General features: G+C 45.2%; 1 protein-coding gene across 1 annotated transcript; it reads right to left on the bottom strand.

Annotated features, from left to right (window-relative positions):
- Window positions 1–21,631: 21,631 nt before the first annotated feature.
- LOC122929181 (olfactory receptor 11L1-like) lies at window positions 21,632–22,561 on the bottom strand. Its single transcript, XM_044282688.1, has one exon. It carries the CDS (start codon window positions 22,559–22,561, stop codon window positions 21,632–21,634), a length of 930 nt encoding a protein of 309 aa, XP_044138623.1.
- Between the last annotated feature and the right edge of the window lie 725 nt (window positions 22,562–23,286).

Below are 23,286 nucleotides of genomic sequence, written 5' to 3'. Positions count from 1 at the left end.
ACGAAGTAGAACATGTTTATCCTGCGCACTTTTCCGGGCGGTTGAAAATCTATCCAGCGCCGGGTCGAGCACGCAGTTAAAGTCACCACATATTAATATCGGAGAGCGCTCTCTATTATGTATAAAGAGTGCCAGCTGCTTTAAAACTGTCATTGTGAACGGTGGGGGAATATACAAGAAAGCAAGGACGCACCTACTACCATTCCATTGGGCGAAGAGGAAGATATATCTCCCATCTCTATCGATCGACTGGTCTAGCAGGATAAAGTCGATGCTATGGTGTATATACACACTGATCCCTCGGGAATATGCCGAGAGACCAGAGTGAAATTGATGTCCAGCCCATCTCTTTATTAAATACTCAGGGATATTCGGTGTGGCATGCGTTTCTAGTAAAGCAACTATTGCGGGGAGGTGTCGAGTAATTAAATCAAAGACCACTACCCTTTTCATTCTATCAGCCAGTCCACGCACATTCCATATCATGACTCTATTACTAGTCATCATGAATTATGGAGGAGGCGTCCGTCACCCCCCAAAGGCAGCCGCAACCAAGCCGGGGTCCCCCCCCACCCATTATCCACCCACACCCATTGATACCCACCCCCCATCAACCCCCTTACTGGTTCACTGATGCGAAGCATCGTTGTCAACCTCTTACATTTCGCCCATCCGTCCATGGGCCGCCCACCGCTATTACCCCACCCCTAGGTTGAGGGGCGTTGCTGCCACATCAACCGAGGTCCGGCGTCTAAACCCTGACAGAGTCAAGCCATTCAACGGTTTCTCTGGGGGAGTGAAAAAACATTACGGTGTCTCTATACACCACTCTTAACTTAGCGGGGTAAAGCATTGAGTATTTAATATTCCCCTCACGTAATCTTTTCTTAATGTCAAAATATTCCCTACGCTTGCTTTGGGTGTCCCTAGAAAAGTCGGGGTATATCTGTATCGAATGTCCGTCAAGTGTAGTGTCAGCTAGATCTCTCTTCCGTCGGAGCACCCAGTCTCTATCACTAGAGGAGAGTATCCTAATTAGGATGGCTCGGGGGGGGGCTACCCGGCGGCATCTTTTTTACAGGGATTCTATGGGCTCTCTCCACACATAGTGCGGGAGTATCTCCACCAGAACCAAGCATTTCAATTAACCATTTTTGAATAAACGCCACGGGGTTGCCCCCCTCTACCCCCTCAGGGAGGCCGACTATTCTCAGATTGTTGCGTCGTGCCCTGTCCTCCATATCAGTTAGTCTTGCATTAATACGTTTATTTTCCTTATCCAATTCTACGATTTTTTTTCCCATCTGTAACTGTTCTGTTTGAACCTTAGTTAACCCGGTTTCAACAAGTGCGATGCTGGCTCTAATTTGGTTCATATCTTCTCTAATAAGAGTAAGATCCGTCTGCAGTGTCTGTACGGTGATGGAGACATCTAAAACTGATTGATTGGTGGTCTGTACCACCGATAATATATCCGTTAATTTGTTCTCGATATTATCAAATCTCGTGTGTTGCTCAGTCTGAATAGATGGATCTATCTGTGTTTCAGCCAGTTCAGGTGTTTTCTTTCCCCCCCTCTGTCTCGGTGGGGGCGATTTCAAGTATTTATCCATTCTCGTCTGTGGACTACTACTGCCACCTGCCCTGGGAGATCCCGTACCCCCGGATCTCCTGTTATATTTAGCAGGCATGTTTTCGAAGTCTATCAAACGAAAGTACAATATACAAGGTTCCAAACCCAGATGCTGTCACAACGCCACCCAATGGTGAAGATATCCCAGCGCTACCACAGCATCTGGCGCTACAACACGACAATATTGACAAAATGAAGTTTGTATACAAACTTGACGTTATAGCTATATGGGGAGAAGTGTAACTACATGAACATATACGTACATAATGGAACGTCAGTTGTTTACGTAGCAAGGAAAAAAGGAAAAAGAAAATCAACAAAATATCAAGACCTTAAACGATATCAAGCTATAATGGCGAATATCAAACATAAGTCAAAAGCACTATTAAGATTGGTGGTGCAGACAAATTCAATAGTGATCAATAATAATGTGGAGGTAGTCCATCCAATCCGACCAAACTCGACACAATCACCTCTATTGATTTTTTTTTTTTTCCCCTTCCTTTTCTTTTCTTTTTTTTTTTTTTTTTTTTTTTTATGTGTGTTTTCTCCTTCCCCCGCTTCTTTTTTTTAACGGAAAGTATCAACTATAGGCCCCCATAGATCGTTATACGTTCCTTGTGGTGTAGGAATGCTCAATACTTATTCAGTATTGTTCAGCACGGTACTGATTCAGTGTTAATCCATCATAGGGGAAACTGTGGGGGCTATTGCCGCCAAGGGATTAAATGACCAACGACAGGAGCTTGCAGGGGAACCACGTGTCAACCAGCCATGCAGTTAGCAAGTCCCCACATATCAAATGGAGTGTCGTCCCCGCCGTCACGAATTTCCTGAGGGGTTATGACAGGGCATCCCGCATCCCACACACCGTTCCAGAAAATATATGCAGGGATCCTACACCTAACTAACCCAATAACTGGTAGTTAGCAGATAGGCCGAAAAATGTACCATTCAGCCGGCGGCTATCCTTGCGCCCGTAGTTAATGTAAACAACCTGGGTTAGTAAGGGGGGTTGACAATAGGCGACTTGGCGCACGCAACACAGAGGTGATCTCACCGGTCTTCGGCAGCAGCCAACAGCCAGCATCCAGTCATCAAGTGCATCAGTGTGCACATAGCCCTTTAGACCGCAGCCATCCACCGTCGGCGATCCCAGCGTCGGCAATCCCGGCATACAGCATACAAGAAACTGCGCCCGACGACGCCTCTAGACACCTCCAGATCCACCGCCAACAAAGTCAGGTGAGTCAGGTGAGCGCCGGCACCGATCCTCAAGCCTCAGCCCGATCTTCACCTCAGTCCACGATACCAGGACGTAGCAGCAAGCAGCAAGATACGGCAGGGCACAGCAAGGCAGCAGGGCGAGCATCCGGCCATTCAGCGTCTCAACATTTTCCTGCCACGGTCAGATCTCGGCAGGGGGACGCAGAGCAGCAGCGAGGGCCAGGGCGCCGAGACGCCGAGACGAGGCGAGGAGGTGGGCGGTACCCATGCGGACGCGCGGCACGCCTACGCAGCTGCTCCGCTACGTCATACCGCTTGGCCCGTTGCCCACATTTTAACGTGTGCGGACTACTGGGTTGCCACCCTGATGGATCCACGGTACAAAGACAATGTGCCCACCTTACTTCCTGCACTGGAGCGTGATAGGAAGATGCGCGAGTACAAGCACACGTTGGTAGACGCGCTACTGAGAGCATTCCCAAATGTCACAGGGGAACAAGTGGAAGCCCAAGGCCAAGGCAGAGGAGGAGCAAGAGGTCGCCAACGCAGCTGTGTCACGGCCAGCTCCTCTGAGGGCAGGGTTAGGCTCCTTTCACACCTGCGTTCAGGTGTCCGCTCGTGAGCTCCGTTTGAAGGGGCTCACAAGCGCCCCTGAACGCAGCCGTCTGGCCCTAATGCATTCTCAGTGGAGGCGGATCCACTGAGAATGCATCCGCCTGCCAGCGCTCAGCCTCCGCTCCGCTCAGTGAGCGGACACCTGAACACTGCAAGCAGCGTTCGGGTGTCCGCCTGGCCGTGCGGAGGCGAGCGGATCCGTTCCGACTTACAATGTAAGTCAATGGGGACGGATCCGCTTGAAGATGACACCATATGGCTCAATCTTCAAGCGGATCCGTCCCCCATTGACTTTCAATGTAAAGTCTGAACGGATCCGCTCAGGCGACTTTCACACTTAGAAAATTTTTCTAAGTTATAATGCAGATGGATCCGTTCTGAACGGAGCCACCGTCTGCATTAATATGAGCGGATCCGTTCAGAACGGATCCGATCGAACGCTAGTGTGAAAGTAGCCTTAGCATGCCAGAGATGTGGAAAAGTTTTGTCAACACGCCACAGCTAACTGCACCACCACCTGATACGCAACGTGTTAGCAGGAGGCAACATTTCACTAACATGGTGGAACAGTACGTGTGCACACCCCTCCACGTACTGACTGATGGTTCGGCCCCATTCAACTTCTGGGTCTCTAAATTGTCCACGTGGCCAGAGCTAGCCTTTTATGCCTTGGAGGTGCTGGCCTGCCCGGCGGCCAGCGTTTTGTCTGAACGTGTATTCAGCACGGCAGGGGGCGTCATTACAGACAAACGCAGTCGCCTGTCTACAGCCAATGTGGACAAGCTGACGTTCATAAAAATGAACCAGGCATGGATCCCACAGGACCTGTCCGTCCCTTGTCCAGATTAGACATTAACTACCTCCCCTTAACCATATATTATTGTACTCCAGGGAACTTCCTCATTCAATCCTATTTTTATTTTCATTTTACCATTATATTGCGAGGCTACCCAAAGTTAAATGAACCTCTCCTCTGTCTGGGTGCCGGGGCCTAAATATATGCCAATGGACTGTTCCAATGTTGGGTGACGTGAAGCCTGATTCTCTGCTATGACATGCAGAATGATTCTCTGCTGACATGAAGACAGATTCTGTGTTACGGGACCTCTCTCCTCTGCCTGGGTGCCGGGGCCTAAATTTATGACAATGGACTGTTACAGTGGTGGGTGACGTGAAGCCAGATTCTCTGCTATGACATGAAGACTGATTCTCTGGTGACATGAAGCCTGATTCTCTGTTACGGGACCTCTCTCCTCTGCCTGGGTGCTGGGCCTAAATATATGACAATGGACTGTTGCAGTGGTGGCTGACGTGAAGCCTGATTCTCTGCTATGACATGCAGACTGATTCTATGCTGACATGAAGCCAGATTCTCTGTTACGGGACCTCTCTCCTCTGCCTGGGTGCTGGGCCTAAATATCTGAGAATGGACTGTTCCAGTGGTCGGTGACGTGAAGCCAGATTCTCTGCTATGGGACCTCTCTCCAATTGATATTGGTTAATTTTTATTTATTTTATTTTTATTTTAATTCATTTCCCTATCCACATTTGTTTGCAGGGGATTTACCTACATGTTGCTGCCTTTTGCAGCCCTCTAGCCCTTTCCTGGGCTGTTTTACAGCCTTTTTAGTGCCGAAAAGTTCGGGTCCCCATTGACTTCAATGGGGTTCGGGTTCGGGACGAAGTTCGGATCGGGTTCGGATCCCGAACCCGAACATTTCCGGGAAGTTCGGCCGAACTTCTCGAACCCGAACATCCAGGTGTTCGCTCAACTCTACTCACAGGGTTTGTGGAAAGGTAAAGCCACAGAAATCACATCTGGAAGGGAATTACACACTTACACTACGTGCAGAATTATTAGGCAAATGAGTATTTTGACCACATCATCCTCTTTCTCCATGTTGTCTTACTCCAAGCTGTATAGGCTCGAAAGCCTCCTACCAATTAAGCATATTAGGTGATGTGCATCTCTGTAATGAGAAGGGGTGTGGTCTAATGACATCAACACCCTATATCAGGTGTGCATAATTATTAGGCAACTTCCTTTCCTTTGGCAAAATGGGTCAAAAGAAGGACTTGACAGGCTCAGAAAAGGCAAAAATAGTGAGATATCTTGCAGAGGGATGCAGCACTCTTAAAATTGCAAATCTTCTGAAGCGTGATCATCGAACAATCAAGCGTTTCATTCAAAATAGTCAACAGGGAATGCAAGAAGCGTGTGGAAAAACCAAGGCGCAAAATAACTGCCCATGAACTGAGAAAAGTCAAGCGTGCAGCTGCCAAGATGCCACTTGCCACCAGTTTGGCCATATTTTAGAGCTGCAACATCACTGGAGTGCCCAAAAGCACAAGGTGTGCAATACTCAGAGACATGGCCAAGGTAAGAAAGGCTGAAAGACGACCACCACTGAACTAGACACACAAGCTGAAACGTCAAGACTGGGCCAAGAAATATCTCAAGACTGATTTTTCTAAGGTTTTATGGACTGATGAAATGAGAGTGAGTCTTGATGGGCCAGATGGCTGGATTGGTAAAGGGCAGAGAGCTCCAGTCCGACTCAGACGCCAGCAAGGTGGAGGTGGAGTACTGGTTTGGGCTGGTATCATCAAAGATGAGCGTGTGGGGCCTTTTCGGGTTGAGGATGGAGTCAAGCTCAACTCCCAGTCCTACTGCCAGTTTCTGGAAGACACCTTCTTCAAGCAGTGGTACAGGAAGAAGTCTGCAAGGTAAGAAAAACATGATTTTCATGCAGGACAATGCTCCATCACACGCGTCCAAGTACTCCACAACGTGGCTGGCAAGAAAGGGTATAAAAGAAGAAAATCTAATTACATGGCCTCCTTGTTCAACTGATCTGAACCCCATTGAGAACCTGTGGTCCATCATCAAATGTGAGATTTACAAGGAGGGAAAACAGTCCACCTCTCTGAACAGTGTCTGGGAGGCTGTGGTTGCTGCTGCACGCAATGTTGATGGTGAACAGATCAAAACACTGACATAATCCATGGATGGCAGGCTTTTGAGTGTCCTTGCAAAGAAAGGTGGCTATATTGGTCACTGATTTGTTTTTGTTTTGTTTTTGAATGTCAGAAATGTATATTTGTGAATGTTGAGATGTTATATTGGTTTCACTGGTAAAAATAAATAATTGAAATGGGTATATATTTGTTTTTTGTTAAGTTGCCTAATAATTATGTACAGTAATAGTCACCTGCACACACAGATATCCCCCTAAAATAGCTAAAACTAAAAACAAACTAAAAACTACTTCCAAAAATATTCAGCTTTGATATTAATGAGTTTTTTGGGTTCATTGAGAACATGGTTGTTGTTCAATAATAAAATTAATCCTCAAAAATACAACTTGCCTAATAATTCTGCACTCCCTGTAGTTATCTACAGCAATTAGTTGATTTTGTAGGACTCCCATACAGATGTCACACTAGCAGCTTGTCTACACTGCTCCTCCTTAAAAGAACTATACATTCTAGACTGTATTACAGATCTCTACAAACTTGTCCAAGACCACAACCTGTCTCCTGATTACTAGTACTGCCTGTATCTTGTACAAGGTATAGCTCACTTCCCCACTTTGGTGTCTCTGATCCTCATGGGTCAGAAGCCACATACCATAACAATGGTAGTAAGATCAAAAATACAGTATCTGGGCCTGTTGGAGATATCTCATATGGTGACAAGAAGATATTCTTCTGAGGCACGATCCTTCCTGAATACAGAACTATGGAGTGACATTATTTCCCTTTGCCTTGATCTTTCAATAACATGTCATTATTCTATCTCTCCACCATACCCAATGTTCGTCTGTGAAATGAATTCCCTTATTACCCTCCATCCTCTCTGGAACCCCATATCTATATACTACCTCAGCCAGTATCTTCGTAGCTGTAGCCTTTGCTGTTGCCGTTGCTACAGGCCAGGTTTTTTAATATCCTGGAAAGAGATCAATACAGACAAGGACATATTCACACTGTTCTACCTTTGGTAACTGAATGTAGTCAATATGCAGTCTCTGAAATGGGTAAGATGACCTGGGCATACGCCTTCCTGGAACTCCCATAGTTCTCCCATCATTATATTAGCACACCTCATTCAACCTTGGACTAACCTGGTGGCAGCGTTGTTGAACCCAAGAGCCATCCACCACTGAACCCAATCACATATTCCCTCTCCTAATTTGCCCACACTCTAAATCTATCCTCATTGGGTAGAGTGCCCTCTGAAGGTAGAGTTTACAACACTCCAGATTTCATTCTCACTCATCACTTCTACTTCTTGCTTCCATTTTTCCCTTCAGGCTCTGTAGCCTGTATCGGACTCACATTTTGGAAGTCTACTGGCCCTAAACCAGCCTGTATCACATAGACCCCCACTTATAGTAGGCTTCAGGTAATTGTTTAGCCTTCAGTTCCTCAGGTAGCATCAGGGAATCAAACACCTGTCACACATTCAACATTCATTATTGATGGACTTACCCATGGATCCAACAAAATCTCTGCTCCTCCAGATTACACTATAATAATGGGTGATACCAAAGGCATACCTACAGCAGTCTTACCCTGAGCCATCTTACAAACCTCAACAAGTGCCTTCAGCTCTGTCTCCTGCACTGACATTGCTGGAGAGAGTGGTTCTTACTTGACAACATCAGTTTGGGTAGAGGCAGCATATCCTGTCTGAGATGATCCATCTTTGAATAACCTGAAACCAACTACAAGAAACTAAGTCTGGAATTTTAATTGGAAATGTTGCATTCCCCTTATATTCTGTTGATTCAAATACTCTGATAACCCATCCTTCCACCTGATTGTTTCCCTTTAAAATGCTGCTGAGGAGGGAAGTTTCCTACCCGGAGAGAGACTTAAAGTAAACATACGCTCACAGTGAGTTTGTTGAAGTGTTTTGTCACTGCATGTGCTATCATTAAATGTGAAGAAGGACTCTCGCTGCGTTGGAGAAATCTCAGTGGTTGGGTTAGATACAATTGTTTGAACATCTTTCCTGCAGTTGTTATTAAGAAGGTTCTTCCTGCCTATAGGATCATGTATCAGTAGAGAGGAGGTATTGGATGTCCACTCATTACAATATCCCACCTTTCCTCCTCACCTTTACATCACTTGTCCACACCCCTTGGGGTCTGGTGAAATGTACCATATTTCCTCAGTCAGTTCTGCTTTGGTGTATAACAGTGCACAGGTCCTAATCAGATGTCCCAACACATAACATATATAACATATAACACAATACCAACATAAAACAGACAAAGGGCCCTTTTGACATAACACCTTCGAACATAAAAATATTAATTGGCGCTCCAAACCAATTTTTCATCCAGACATTCTGTCAGGGTCTTCATTATTGCCACAAATAAAACATTCACCTAATCAAACATTTGGGAGAAAGTAAAAGTAATTAGCAAGAAGCCTACAAGCGTTCCTGACTTCCGTTAATTACAGCTGCAAAATAAAACTGATTAAACGGTTATTTTCATAATTAAAGAACCATATTCACCCAATATTACATTTAACAATTGGCTCATTTTTTACCACGTGGATTTTCTATTATTTATTTTATGTTTTTATTTTTAGGATATCCGATTACGATGTATAGTTATTAGGAGAGTATTCTTGACATTCTCAGTTATACCACACATCACACCCTACTTTCCATGCATCCTTCATTCACACAATAAAGCAATGGTAAATGTCACAGCATCTTCATCTCCTAGGAAAGAGAGGAAACATCTTAATATCATTACATCAAATTCATAAACCTCACATTATACCGGATTAACCAGAGGTTATCACATACCTCGACCCATATCACTTACTTTCATCCATCTCATATTTTGACTCCATGCTAGAGAACAAAGCCCTGAAGGTTTGCTCTTTTCTCTCCTTACACTTTCCATCTGTTAACCATTCTACAACCAGCAGCACCTCTCCCCACCTCCACTTTCATTTGGCATTTTTCCTATGTCATAATTTCTCCTTTTTGACTCATTCCCCAGCTTCCTTTGTACCTTTGTCTATGCCGGCCATACCCCATGAGGCCCCTCTAGCTTCACCTAACTGACTCCATAGACACTCTCACTCACAATTGTAAACTGGGAAATCTACTATCAGGTCTTATACAGTCTTATATGCCAATCAGCATACCCTTAATCCTTTCAAGAGTGTTATAGTATAGCAGGCAGTTTACCTAAGACAATCGCCCAAAAACTGAAAAAAAAAAAACTATGGTTCTCTAACTATGGAGACACTAAAAAAATATATTTTTTTTCTTTCGAAAATGAAATAATTGTCTAAAACTTACATAAATAAAAAAAAGACATATTAGGTATTGCTAGGTCCGTAAGAACCTGCTCTATAAGGAGAAATCAACAGTAAAAAAAAGTGAAGTAAATGTCCCCCAGAGGTCTTGAATGACCTTATGGGAGACACAAAGTGTGAAAAAAAGGTTTCACATGTAAAAGAATAAAAAAAAATTGAAAAAATAAATAAAATAGACATATTTGGTATTGCCGCATCCGTGAAGGTCGGCTCTATAAATATATCACATGATCGACCCAGTCTGATAAACACCATTAAAAAAACTGCCAAAAAAAATACATTTTTGTCACCTTACATCACAAAATGTGAAATAGCAAGCAATCAAAAAGTTGTATGCCCCCCAAAATAATGCTAATCTAACCGTCATCTCATCCCACAAAAATTATACCCTATGGCTCTCAGACTATGGCGACACTAAATACCACATGATCTAACCTGTCAGATGAATGTTGTAAATAACAAAAAATAAATCCGGTGCCAAAACAGCTATTTCTTGTTACCTTGCCTCATAAAAAGTGTAATATAGAGCAACCAAAAATCATATTTACCCTAAAATAGTACCAACAAAACTGCCACCCTATCCCATAGTTTCCAAAATGGGGTAACTTTTTTGTTTATTAAATTATTAAAATTGAATATCTGCCCAAATTTTGAATTTTTATCTCTATTTTCCAATAATTCTTGTGGAACACCTAAAGGGTTAACAAAGTTTGTAAAATCAGTTTTGTATACCTTGAGGGGTGTAGTTTATAAAATGGGGTCACTTTTTGGGAGTTTCTACTCTAGGGGTGCATCAGGGGGGCTTCAAATGGGACATGGTGTCAAAAAACCAGTCCAGCAAAATCTACCTTCCAAAAAAGTATGGCATTCCTTTCCTTCTGCGCCCTGCCGTGTGCCCGTACAGTAGTTTGCGACCACATATGGGGTGTTTCTATAAACTACAGAAGCAGGTCCATAAATATTGAGTTTTGTTAGGCTGTTAATCCTTTCTTTGTAACTGGAAAAAATGGATTCAAGTGGAAAATCTGCCAAAAAAGTGAAATTTTGAAATTGTATCTCTATTTTCCATTAATTATTGTGGAACACCTAAAGGGTTAACGACGTTTGTAAAATAAGTTTTGAATAACTTAAAGGGGTGTTGTTTATAAAATGGTGTCATTTTCGGGTGGTTTCTATTATATAAGCCTCACAAAGTGACTTCAGAGCTGAACTGGTCCTGGAAAAGTGGGTTTTAGAAATTTTCTGAAAAATTTCAAGATTTGCTTCTAAACCTCTAAGCCTTGAAACATCCCCAAAAAATAAAATGGCATTCCCAAAATGATCCAAGCATAAAGTAGACATATGGGGAATGTAAATTAATAACTATTTTTGGAGGTATTACTATGTATTATAGAAGTAGATAAATTGAAACTTGAAAATGTGCAATTTTTCCAAATTTTTGGTAAATTAGATTTTTTTTTTATAAATATATATTTTTTTTTAACTCCATTTTTACCAGGGTCATGAAGTACAATATGTGATGAAAAAACAATCTCAGAATGGCCCGGATAAGTAAAAGCATTTAAAAGTTATTCACAGATAAAGTGACACTGGTCAGATTTGCAAAAAATGGCCTGGTCCTTAAGGTGAAATAGGGCCGTGTCCTTATGAAGTTAAGTAACCAATGAGCCGTGCTGACCCCTTCCAACTCTGGCCCGAATCCGAATTTTGGTCCATAACCAATAGGGTATCACTTTCTCTCATACAGGTCTTTTGCACTGGTTTATGTAATCAATGAGCCGTGCCTCTAACCGTAACTGACCTCTTCCTACTCTGGCCCGAATCCGAATTTTGGTCCATAACCAATAGGGTATCACTTTCTCTCATACAGGTCTTTTGCACTGGTTTATGTAACCAATGAGCCGTGCCTCTAACCGTAACTGACCTCTTCCCACTCTGGCCCGAATCCGAATTTTGGTCCATAACCAATAGGGTATCACTTTCTCTCATACAGGTCTTTTGCACTGGTTTATGTAACCAATGAGCCGTGCCTCTAACCGTAACTGACCTCTACCTACTTTGATCCGAAACCGAGGTTTTGGTCGTAACCAATAGGGTATCACTTTCTCTCACACAGGTTTTAGAACCAGCGTTGGACAGTAGTGGAGCTCCGTATCTGTTACCTGTGTCTTCTTTCTTTAGAGATTTAGAACCAAATCCTATTGAAATTGGACCAAAAATGATTCAATAAATTAATCATTAATTGATCAATTAATTAAAAATATATCTAATCCAATTTTAGATTTGGACAGCAGTGACACGAACATGACTGTTACCCTTTACTCATAAATATTAAATATTCTATTAATAAACGTTACTCTTCCTCAGAATGGAGAGAAAGAAAAAAAAAAAGTTTTTTTTTTCTTTTCTTTGTGTGTGTATTCTCCTGAACTAACCCCCCTACTTACTGGACTATGGTGGCCACTGGAAAAAACTGTGCAGACATACTTTAGCAAAGCAAGGTGTCTGCTTACCTGTAATGAGAGATTATAAAGCTGAGATTTTCCTGATGGTCATACTGCCAGCACGTAGGGTTCGAATATCTTGGATCACGTCGGGGTCACCCAAAAATGTTTATTGCGACTAGCCGGGAGCATTAACAGCTTCAATCGTACAAAGGAAAATGCTCAAAGGGGGAAAGGCCCACACTCATCTTATACACATAACCACCCTAAACTTTACATACTTGTCTTATCCTCATTGGATAGGTTAAACTCTCTCTACAACCCCATTGGACATCTCCATATATGGATAATGCGTGCTTACTTTATGTTCTTTTTCGCCAACATCTGTTCCTCATTACCCATGCTTACTTAATTTAAAGCCCCTCACCCAAGTATTCTACCCCCCACCTGAGGAATGTGTACACACACATAATATTTGGGAATGTAGTGTCTGGTATAATCAGGCGGCATTATACTATATATTTTTCATTTTCACTTCAGGAGGACAAATTACGTTATTACTATGGAGGTCTCTACTGTAAGAGCAGACAAACTATGGAAGTCTCTACTGTAAGAACAGACCAACTATATGGCTACCTACTCTAATAGTGGTCACACTAAGAAGGTCTCTAATGTAAGAGCAATCACACTCTGATGGTCTCTACTGTAAGAGAGGTCACCATATGGTGCTCACACAGCAGTCACACTTAGGGAGGTCTCTACTTTGAGAGGCAGTCACACCGTGGTGCTATCTACCGTAAGACTGGTCACATTAGGGAGCTCTCTACTGTAAAAGCTGACACACGATGGAGCTCTCTACTCTTAGAGCGGTTACACTATGGAGCTTTCTACTATGGTGGTCCTACCATGATGCTATCTACTATAAGAGCAGTCAAATTATAGAGGTCTCTATGATAAGGTCACACTATGGGGCTATCTAATGTAAAAACAGTCACACTATGGAGCTCTCTAGTACAAGAGCAGTCACACTATGCATCATTCTGCTATATGAGCAGTCACACTATGGATTCTCTATTTTAAGAATGGTCACATTATGGAACTATCTATTGTAATGGTGGTCATACTATTGGGCTCCTCACTGCAGCAGTGTTTACACTATGGAGCTCTCTACTGTTAGAGAGGTCACACCATGGTGCTATTTATTGTAAAAGCGGTCACACTATGAAGGTCTCTTTCACAGAATAATATTGTGGATTACACGTAACGGATACTAGATTATTGATTATGAGATTTATTCTGTTTGCAATATTTTGAATTTTTTCCCCCAGATGAGGGACATTACTCTTGTTCCTCATCTGCTACTGCTTCACTCCTTCTAGATCAACACTCCCTGGGTAAAGGTTGAACTAGATTGACTTATATTTTTCTTCTCAAATTAAAAGGGTTGTCCAGGAGTTTATGACACTTGTTTAACAGCCTTAGGCTGTGTTTAGATATACTGTAGTAATCAATGCTCCCCTGTTATATTTCCCACTGTTCTAGTTCTGCTGGCCTAGTCCCTCATTCATCGATGAAGATCTCCACCTGACTACTACTGATAATCACTGGCCTTAGTAGTTATATAACACACAATTGAGAATCAAAGCTGAGCCCAGGCCATTAATTGGCTGCAGTAATCATCTGAATAATATACGTGGTAGACTGGTGGGATCACTGGAGATAAAGCTAGAAGGGGCGTGTGAGTATACTATAAGTTATTGTGTATAGGGATGAGCGAACTCGAACTGTATAGTTCGGGTTCGTACCGAATTTTGGGGTGTCCGTGACACGGACCCGAACCCGGACATTTTCGTAAAAGTCCGGGTTCGGGTTCGGTGTTCGTCGCTTTCTTGACGCTTTTGTGACGCTTCCTTGGCGCTTTTTGAAAGGCTGCAAAGCAGCCAATCAACAAGCGTCATACTACTTGCCCCAAGAGGCCGTCACAGCCATGCCTACTATTGGCATGGCTGTGATTGGCCAGAGCACCATGTGACCCAGCCTCTATTTAAGCTGGAGTCACATAGCGCCGCCCGTCACTCTGCTCTGATTAGCGTAGGGAGAGGTTGCGGCTGCGACAGTAGGGCGAGATTAGGCAGATTAACTCCTCCAAAGGACTTGATTATTGATCGATCTGCAGCTGTGGATCATTGAGCTGCTGATCCTCAATTGCTCACTGTTTTTAGGCTGCCCAGACCGTTTGTCAGTCACATTTTTCTGGGGTGATCGGCGGCCATTTTGTGTCTTGTGGTGCGCCAGCACAAGCTGCGACCAAGTGCATTTAACCCTCAATGGTGTGGTTGTTTTTTGGCTAAAGCCTACATCAGGGTGAAGCTGTCACACCAAGTGCATTTAACCAGCAATAGTCTGTTTATTTTTTGGCCATATACTACATCAGGGGCAAGCTGCGCCCGTCACCAAGTGCATTTAACCCTCAGTAGTGTGGTTGGTCAAGCTATCACACCAAGTGCATTTAACCAGCAATAGTCTGTTCATTTTTTGGCCATATACTAAATCAGGGGCAAGCTGCGCCCGTCACCAAGTGCATTTAACCAGCAATAGTCTGTTCATTTTTTGGCCATATACTACATCAGGGGCAAGCTGCGCCCGTCACCAAGTGCATTTAACCCTTAGTAGTGTGGTTATTTTTTGGCCATATCCCAGTCTAATTCTGTCACTAAATCCATACCGGTCACCCAGCGCCTAAATACTAGGCTTCAAATTTATATCCCGCTAAATCTCTCGTTACCGCTGTCCTGTTGTGGCTGGGAAAGTTATTTAGTGTCCGTCAAAGCACATTTTTTGTTCTGGGTTGAAATACAATTCCCAATTTAGCAATTTCATAATTTAGTGGTTCCTGCTATATCAGAGCTATTTGAAATCTATCCCTAAAAGGGTATATAATATTCAAGGTGCACATAGGGTCATTCAGAATAACTTCACACCCGCTACTGTGCATTTCCAAGTCTAATTCTGTCACTAAACCCATACCGGTCACCCAGCGCCTAAATACTAGGCCTCAAATTTATATCCCGCTAAATCTCTTGTTACCGCTGTCCTGTTGTGGCTGGGCAAGTTATTTAGTGTCTGTCAAAGCACATTTTTTGTTCTGGGTTGAAATACAATTCCCAATTTAGCAATTTCATAATTTAGGGGTTTCTGCTATATCAGAGCTATTTGAAATCTATCCCTAAAAGGGTATATAATATTGAAGGTGCACATAGGGTCATTCAGAATAACTTCACACACACGCTACTGTGCATTTCCAAGTCTAATTCTGTAACTAAACCCATACCGGTCACCCAGCGCCTAAATACTAGGCCTCAAATTTATATCCCGCTGAATTTGAATACAATACATTGGGCCAAATAATATTTTTGTTGTTGTGGTGAACCATAACAATGAGGAAAACATCTAGTAAGGGACGCGGACGTGGACATGGTCGTGGTGATGTTAGTGGACCCTCTGGTGCTGGGAGAGGACGTGGCCGTTCTGCCACATCCACACGTCCTAGTGTACCAACTACCTCAGGTCCCAGTAGCCGCCAGAATTTACAGCGATATATGGTTGGGCCCAATGCCGTTCTAAGGATGGTAAGGCCTGAGCAGGTACAGGCATTAGTCAATTGGGTGGCCGACAGTGGATCCAGCACGTTCACATTATCTCCCACCCAGTCTTCTGCAGAAAGCGCACAGATGGCGCCTGAAAACCAACCCCATCAGTCTGTCACATCACCCCCATGCATACCAGGGAAACTGTCTCAGCCTCAAGTTATGCAGCAGTCTCTCATGCTGTTTGAAGACTCCGCTGGCAGGGTTTCCCAAGGGCATCCACCTAGCCCTTCCCCAGCGGTGAAAGACATAGAATGCACTGACGCACAACCACTTATGTTTCCTGATGATGAGACATGGGAATACCACCTCAGCATGTCTCTGATGATGACGAAACACAGGTGCCAACTGCTGCGTCTTTCTGCAGTGTGCAGACTGAACAGGAGGTCAGGGATCAAGACTGGGTGGAAGACGACGCAGGGGACGATGAGGTCCTAGACCCCACATGGAATGAAGGTCGTGCCACTGACTTTCACAGTTCGAAGGAAGAGGCAGTGGTGAGACCGAGCCAACAGCGTAGCAAAAGAGGGAGCAGTGGGCAAAAGCAGAACACCCGCCGCCAAGAGACTCCGCCTGCTACTGACCGCCGCCATCTGGGACCGAGCACCCCAAAGGCAGCTTCAAGGAGTTCCCTGGCATGGCACTTCTTCAAACAATGTGCTGACGACAAGACCCGAGTGGTTTGCACGCTATGCCATCAGAGCCTGAAGCGAGGCATTAACGTTCTGAACCTGAGCACAACCTGCATGACCAGGCACCTGCATGCAAAGCATGAACTGCAGTGGAGTAAACACCTTAAAACCAAGGAAGTCACTCAGGCTCCCCCTGCTACCTCTTCTGCTGCTGCCGCCTCGGCCTCTTCTGCTGCTGCCGCCTCGGCCTCTTCCTCCGCCTCTGGAGGAACGTTGGCACCTGCCGCCCAGCAAACAGGGGATGTACCACCAACACCACCACCACCACCTCCGTCACCAAGCGTCTCAACCATGTCACACGGCAGCGTTCAGCTCTCCATCTCACAAACATTTGAGAGAAAGCGTAAATTCCCACCTAGCCACCCTCGATCCCTGGCCCTGAATGCCAGCATTTCTAAACTACTGGCCTATGAAATGCTGTCATTTAGGCTGGTGGACACAGACAGCTTCAAACAGCTCATGTCGCTTGCTGTCCCACAGTATGTTGTTCCCAGCCGCCACTACTTCTCCAAGAGAGCCGTGCCTTCCCTGCACAACCAAGTATCCGATAAAATCAAGTGTGCACTGCGCAACGCCATCTGTAGCAAGGTCCACCTAACCACAGATACATGGACCAGTAAGCACGGCCAGGGACGCTATATCTCCCTAACTGCACACTGGGTAAATGTAGTGGCAGCTGGGCCCCAGGCGGAGAGCTGTTTGGCGCACGTCCTTGCGCCGCCAAGGATCGCAGGGCAACATTCTTTGCCTCCTGTTGCCACCTCCTCCTTCTCGGCTTCCTCCTCCTCTTCTTCCACCTGCTCATCCAGTCAGCCACACACCTTCACCACCAACATCAGCACAGCCCGGGGTAAACGTCAGCAGGCCATTCTGAAACTCATATGTTTGGGGGACAGGCCCCACACCGCACAGGAGTTGTGGCGGGGTATAGAACAACAGACCGACGAGTGGTTGCTGCCGGTGAGCCTCAAGCCCGGCCAGGTGGTGTGTGATAATGGGCGAAATCTCGTTGCAGCTCTGGGACTAGCCAATTTGACGCACATCCCTTGCTTGGCGCATGTGCTGAATTTGGTGGTGCAGAAGTTCATACACAACTACCCCGACATGTCAGAGCTGCTGCATAAAGTGCGGGCCGTCTGTTCGCGCTTTCGGCGTTCACATCCTGCTGCTGCTCGCCTGTCTGCGCTACAGCATAACTTCGGCATTCCCGCTCACTGCCTCATATGCGACGTGCCCACCAGGTGGAACTCCACCTTGCACATGCTGGACAGACTGTGCGAGCAGCAGCAGGCCATAGTGGAGTTTCAGCTGCAGCACGCACGGGTCAGTCGCACTACAGAACAGCACCACTTCACCACCACTGACTGGGCCTCCATGCGAGACCTGTGTGCCCTGTTGCGCTGTTTCGAGTACTCCACCAACATGGCCAGTGGCGATGACACCGTTATCAGCGTTACAATACCACTTCTATGTCTCCTTGAGAAAACACTTAGGGCGATGATGGAAGAGGAGGTGGCCCAGGAGGAGGAGGAGGAGGAGGAAGAGGGGTCATTTTTAGCACTTTCAGGCCAGTCTCTTCGAAGTGACTCAGAGGGAGGTTTTTGGCAACAGCAGAGGCCAGGTACAAATGTGGCCAGCCAGGGCCCACTACTGGAGGACGAGGAGGATGAGGATGAGGAGGAGGTGGAGGAGGATGAGGATGAAGCATGGTCACAGCGGGGTGGCACCCAACGCAGCTCGGGTCCATCACTGGTGCGTGGCTGGGGGGAAAGGCAGGACGATGACGATACGTCTCCCACAGAGGACAGCTTGTCCTTACCCCTGGGCAGCCTGGCAAACATGAGCGACTACATGCTGCAGTGCCTGCGCAACGACAGCAGAGTTGCCCACATTTTAACCTGTGCGGACTACTGGGTTGCCACCCTGCTGGATCCACGCTACAAAGACAATGTGCCCACCTTACTTCCTGCACTGGAGCGTGATAGGAAGATGCGCGAGTACAAGCGCACGTTGGTAGACGCGCTACTGAGAGCATTCCCAAATGTCACAGGGGAACAAGTGGAAGCCCAAGGCCAAGGCAGAGGAGGAGCAAGAGGTCGCCAAGGCAGCTGTGTCAATGCCAGCTCCTTTGAGGGCAGGGTTAGCATGGCAGAGATGTGGAAAACTTTTGTCAACACGCCACAGCTAACTGCACCACCACCTGATACGCAACGTGTTAGCAGGAGGCAACATTTCACTAACATGGTGGAACAGTACATGTGCACACCCCTCCACGTACTGACTGATGGTTCGGCCCCATTCAACTTCTGGGTCTCTAAATTGTCCACGTGGCCAGAGCTAGCCTTTTATGCCTTGGAGGTGCTGGCCTGCCCGGCGGCCAGCGTTTTGTCTGAACGTGTATTCAGCACGGCAGGGGGCGTCATTACAGACAAACGCTGCCGCCTGTCTAAAGCCAATGTGGACAAGCTGACGTTCATAAAAATGAACCAGGCATGGATCCCACAGGATCTGTCCGTCCCTTGTCCAGATTAGACATTAACTACCTCCCCTTAACCATATATTATTGGACTCCAGGGCACTTCCTCATTCAATCCTATTTTTATTTTCATTTTACCATTATATTGCGAGGCTACCCAAAGTTGAATGAACCTCTCCTCTGTCTGGGTGCCGGGGCCTAAATATATGCCAATGGACTGTTCCAATGTTGGGTGACGTGAAGCCTGATTCTCTGCTATGACATGAAGACTGATTCTCTGCTGACATGAAGCCAGATTGTCTGTTACGGGACCTCTCTCCTCTGCCTGGGTGCTGGGCCTAAATTTATGAAAATGGACTCTTACAGTGGTGGGTGACGTGAAGCCTGATTCTCTGCTATGATATGAAGACTGATTCTCTGCTGACATGAAGCCAGATTGTCTGTTACGGGACCTCTCTCCTCTGCCTGGGTGCTGGGCCTAAATATATGCCAATGGACTGTTGCAGTGGTGGCTGACGTGAAGCCTCATTCTCTGCTATGACATGCAGACTAATTCTCTGCTGACATGAAGTCAGATCCTCTGTTACGGGACCTCTCTCCTCTGCCTGGGTGCTGGGCCTAAACTTATGAAAATGGACTCTTACAGTGGTGGGTGACTTGAAGCCTCATTCTCTGCTATGACATGCAGACTAATTCTCTGCTGACATGAAGCCAGATTGTCTGTTACGGGACCTCTCTCCTCTGCCTGGGTGCTGGGCCTAAATTTATGACAATGGACTGTTGCAGTGGTGGGTGACGTGAAGCCTGATTCTCTGCTATGACATGCAGACTGATTCTCTACTGACATGAAGCCAGATTGTCTGTTACGGGACCTCTCTCCTCTGCCTGTGTGCTGGGCCTAAATATATGCCAATGGACTGTTGCAGTGGTGGCTGACGTGAAGCCTCATTCTCTGCTATGACATGCAGACTAATTCTCTGCTGACATGAAGCCAGATTGTCTGTTACGGGACCTCTCTCCTCTGCCTGTGTGCTGGGCCTAAATATATGCCAATGGACTGTTGCAGTGGTGGCTGACGTGAAGCCTCATTCTCTGCTATGACATGCAGACTGATTCTCTGCTGACATGAAGCCAGATTGTCTGTTACGGGACCTCTCTCCTCTGCCTGGGTGCTGGGCCTAAATATATGCCAATGGACTGTTGCAGTGGTGGGTGACGTGAAGCCTCATTCTCTGCTATGACATGCAGACTAATTCTCTGCTGACATGAAGCCAGATTGTCTGTTACGGGACCTCTCTCCTCTGCCTGGGTGCCAGGGCCTAAACTTATGAAAATGGACTCTTACAGTGGTGGCTGACGTGAAGCCTGATTCTCTGCTATGACATGAAGACTGATTCTCTGCTGACATGAAGCCAGATCCTCTGTTACGGGACCTCTCTCCTCTGCCTGGGTGCTGTGCCTAAACTTATGAAAATGGACTCTTACAGTGGTGGGTGACGTGAAGCCTCATTCTCTGCTATGACATGCAGACTAATTCTCTGCTGACATGAAGCCAGATTGTCTGTTACGGGACCTCTCTCGTCTGCCTGGGTGCTGGGCCTAAATTTATGACAATGGACTGTTGCAGTGGTGGGTGACGTGAAGCCTGATTCTCTGCTATGACATGCAGACTGATTCTCTGCTGACATGAAGCCAGATTGTCTGTTACGGGACCTCTCTCCTCTGCCTGTGTGCTGGGCCTAAATATATGCCAATGGACTGTTGCAGTGGTGGCTGACGTGAAGCCTCATTCTCTGCTATGACATGCATACTAATTCTCTGCTGACATGAAGCCAGATCCTCTGTTACGGGACCTCTCTCCTCTGCCTGGGTGCTGGGCCTAAATTTATGAAAATGGACTCTTACAGTGGTGGGTGACGTGAAGCCTGATTCTCTGCTATGACATGAAGACTGATTCTCTGCTGACATGAAGCCAGATTCTCTGTTACGAGACCTCTCTCCTCTGCCTGGGTTCCGGGGCCTAAATATCTGAGAATGGACTGTTCCAGTTGTGGGTGACGGGAAGCCAGATTCTCTGCTATGGGACCTCTCTCCAATTGATTTTGGTTAATTTTTATTTATTTAATTTTTATTTTAATTCATTTCCCTATCCACATTTGTTTGCAGGGGATTTACCTACATGTTGCGGCCTTTTGCAGCCCTCTAGCCCTTTCCTGGGCTGTTTTACAGCCTTTCTAGTGCCGAAAAGTTCGGGTCCCCATTGACTTCAATGGGGTTCGGGTTCGGGACGAAGTTCGGATCGGGTTCGGATCCCGAACCCGAACATTTTCGGGAAGTTCGGCCGAACTTCTCGAACCCGAACATCCAGGTGTTCGCTCAACTCTAATTGTGTATTTGTTTGTTTTCATTTCTGCCTCTTAAATATATTTTTGAAATACCTAGACAAACCTATTTTTCCCCAGAATGACTATGTAGAGAAAAGTCAATTACATTTTAGACAAAGGGCAATGAATTATACAAGACATCACACAAAAAAGCCCAATTTGTCATATTTTTTTAAAAATTAATGAAGAGAATGATTTCCTTATCTCTTGGTTCCTCAGGCTGTAGATGATTGGGTTTAATAGTGGGGTCACCACACTGTACAGCAAGGAAAAAGTCTTGTTCATTTTTAGCGACTGTCGTTTGTTCGGGGTGACGTATAAGATGATCATGGTGCCGTAATACATACTCACAACAGTCAGGTGGGAGCTACAGGTAGAGAAAGCCTTTTGGCGCCCAACTGTGGAGGAAATCTTCAAGATGGCAAGGAAAATATTGACATAAGTTCCTATAATGTAGATAAAAGTAAAAAGAAAAACGGGAATAGTTTGAGCAAAGACTTCAAATTCTACTGTTGAGGTGTCAGAGCAAGAGAGTTTGATGAGTGGAGCAAAATCACAAAAGAAGTGGTCAATGGTATTAGATCCACAGAAGTCAAGAAAACAAATGATACTTATGGAAATTCCAGGTAGGATTATCGCACACGCCCATGAGAAGATGACTAAGTAGGCATGTTGTTTGAAACTCATGATGGAGGAATAATGCAAAGGCTTGCAGATGGCCAAGTACCGGTCGTAGGACATTGACGTGAGAAGAAGACATTCTGCTATTCCTGCGGCTGCAAACACATAGAGTTGGCTCAGACAGCCGGCAAACGATATGGAGCTTCTTCCTTGTAGTATGACCTGGAGCATTTTGGGCACAATGTTTGTAGTAAAGAGGACCTCACACAGGGAGAGGTTCCTGAGAAAAAGATACATGGGGTATTGAAGGCGATGACTGATTGATACCAAGATGATGATCAAAAGATTTCCAACCACTGTCAGCACGTAGATGATCAGGAACAGGATGAAAAGGAATCCTGTCCATCTCTGAATATGATCGAAGCCGAGAAGAATTAATTCTGTAACCACCGTCCTATTTATTGCATTCATTACCTACATAAAAATAGACAGCTAAAATAAAATAGTGTGCGTTCAGCATCTTTTGTGGCCCCATTGAAATGAATGAGCCCTAAAAGTTATGTCAGCAAAAACCATAATATGAAGATAGTCAATTAAAGAATGACTGTCACATTTGGTACAACGTGGAACAACAATGGAGTGTGTTTGGCTCTACAGCAGTACAGGGGATTTTTTGTCCTCCATACACTCCTATGTGGTTCTGATGTGTGCACCAGGCTGAATGTAGCGCCCAGTAGGTTATATAACATTTTTATTTTATTTTTTTGTGTATTCACACCCAGTCTAATGAAAATTTGTAGACTATGGTCCCACACAACTCTCTCATGACTACATGCGCTTAAAATACTTACATGGCTTTACTATAGATGTATGTGTGAGCCCTTAAAGACAATTTATCTGCGTCCTCCCCTATAAGGGCTTCTTTTTATAATGGGATCCACGATGCAGTGTTAGATCTGTGGACATCATGATGGACCCCATAGACCTTTCATGGAGTTTGTTGTACTGCACGTGTTTCTGCCGTCCTTATAATTTCAACATGTTCTTCCTGATAAATTCATATGTAGAAAATGATGGGCAGTTTTATCTCATGCATATAATGCATTTGACTTTTATTAGGCCTGACTAAATACATAGTGATCTCATTATTAGACACAAAACCACCCAGAACAGATGGGCCAAACTATGAGTAAAAG

The sequence above is a fragment of the Bufo gargarizans genome, chromosome 2 (assembly GCF_014858855.1).
Source record: "Bufo gargarizans isolate SCDJY-AF-19 chromosome 2, ASM1485885v1, whole genome shotgun sequence".
In the NCBI taxonomy this organism is placed as follows: Eukaryota; Metazoa; Chordata; class Amphibia; order Anura; family Bufonidae; genus Bufo; species Bufo gargarizans.
Note: the sequence above shows the minus strand (reverse complement) of the source record. Positions and strands in the feature narration are given on the sequence as shown.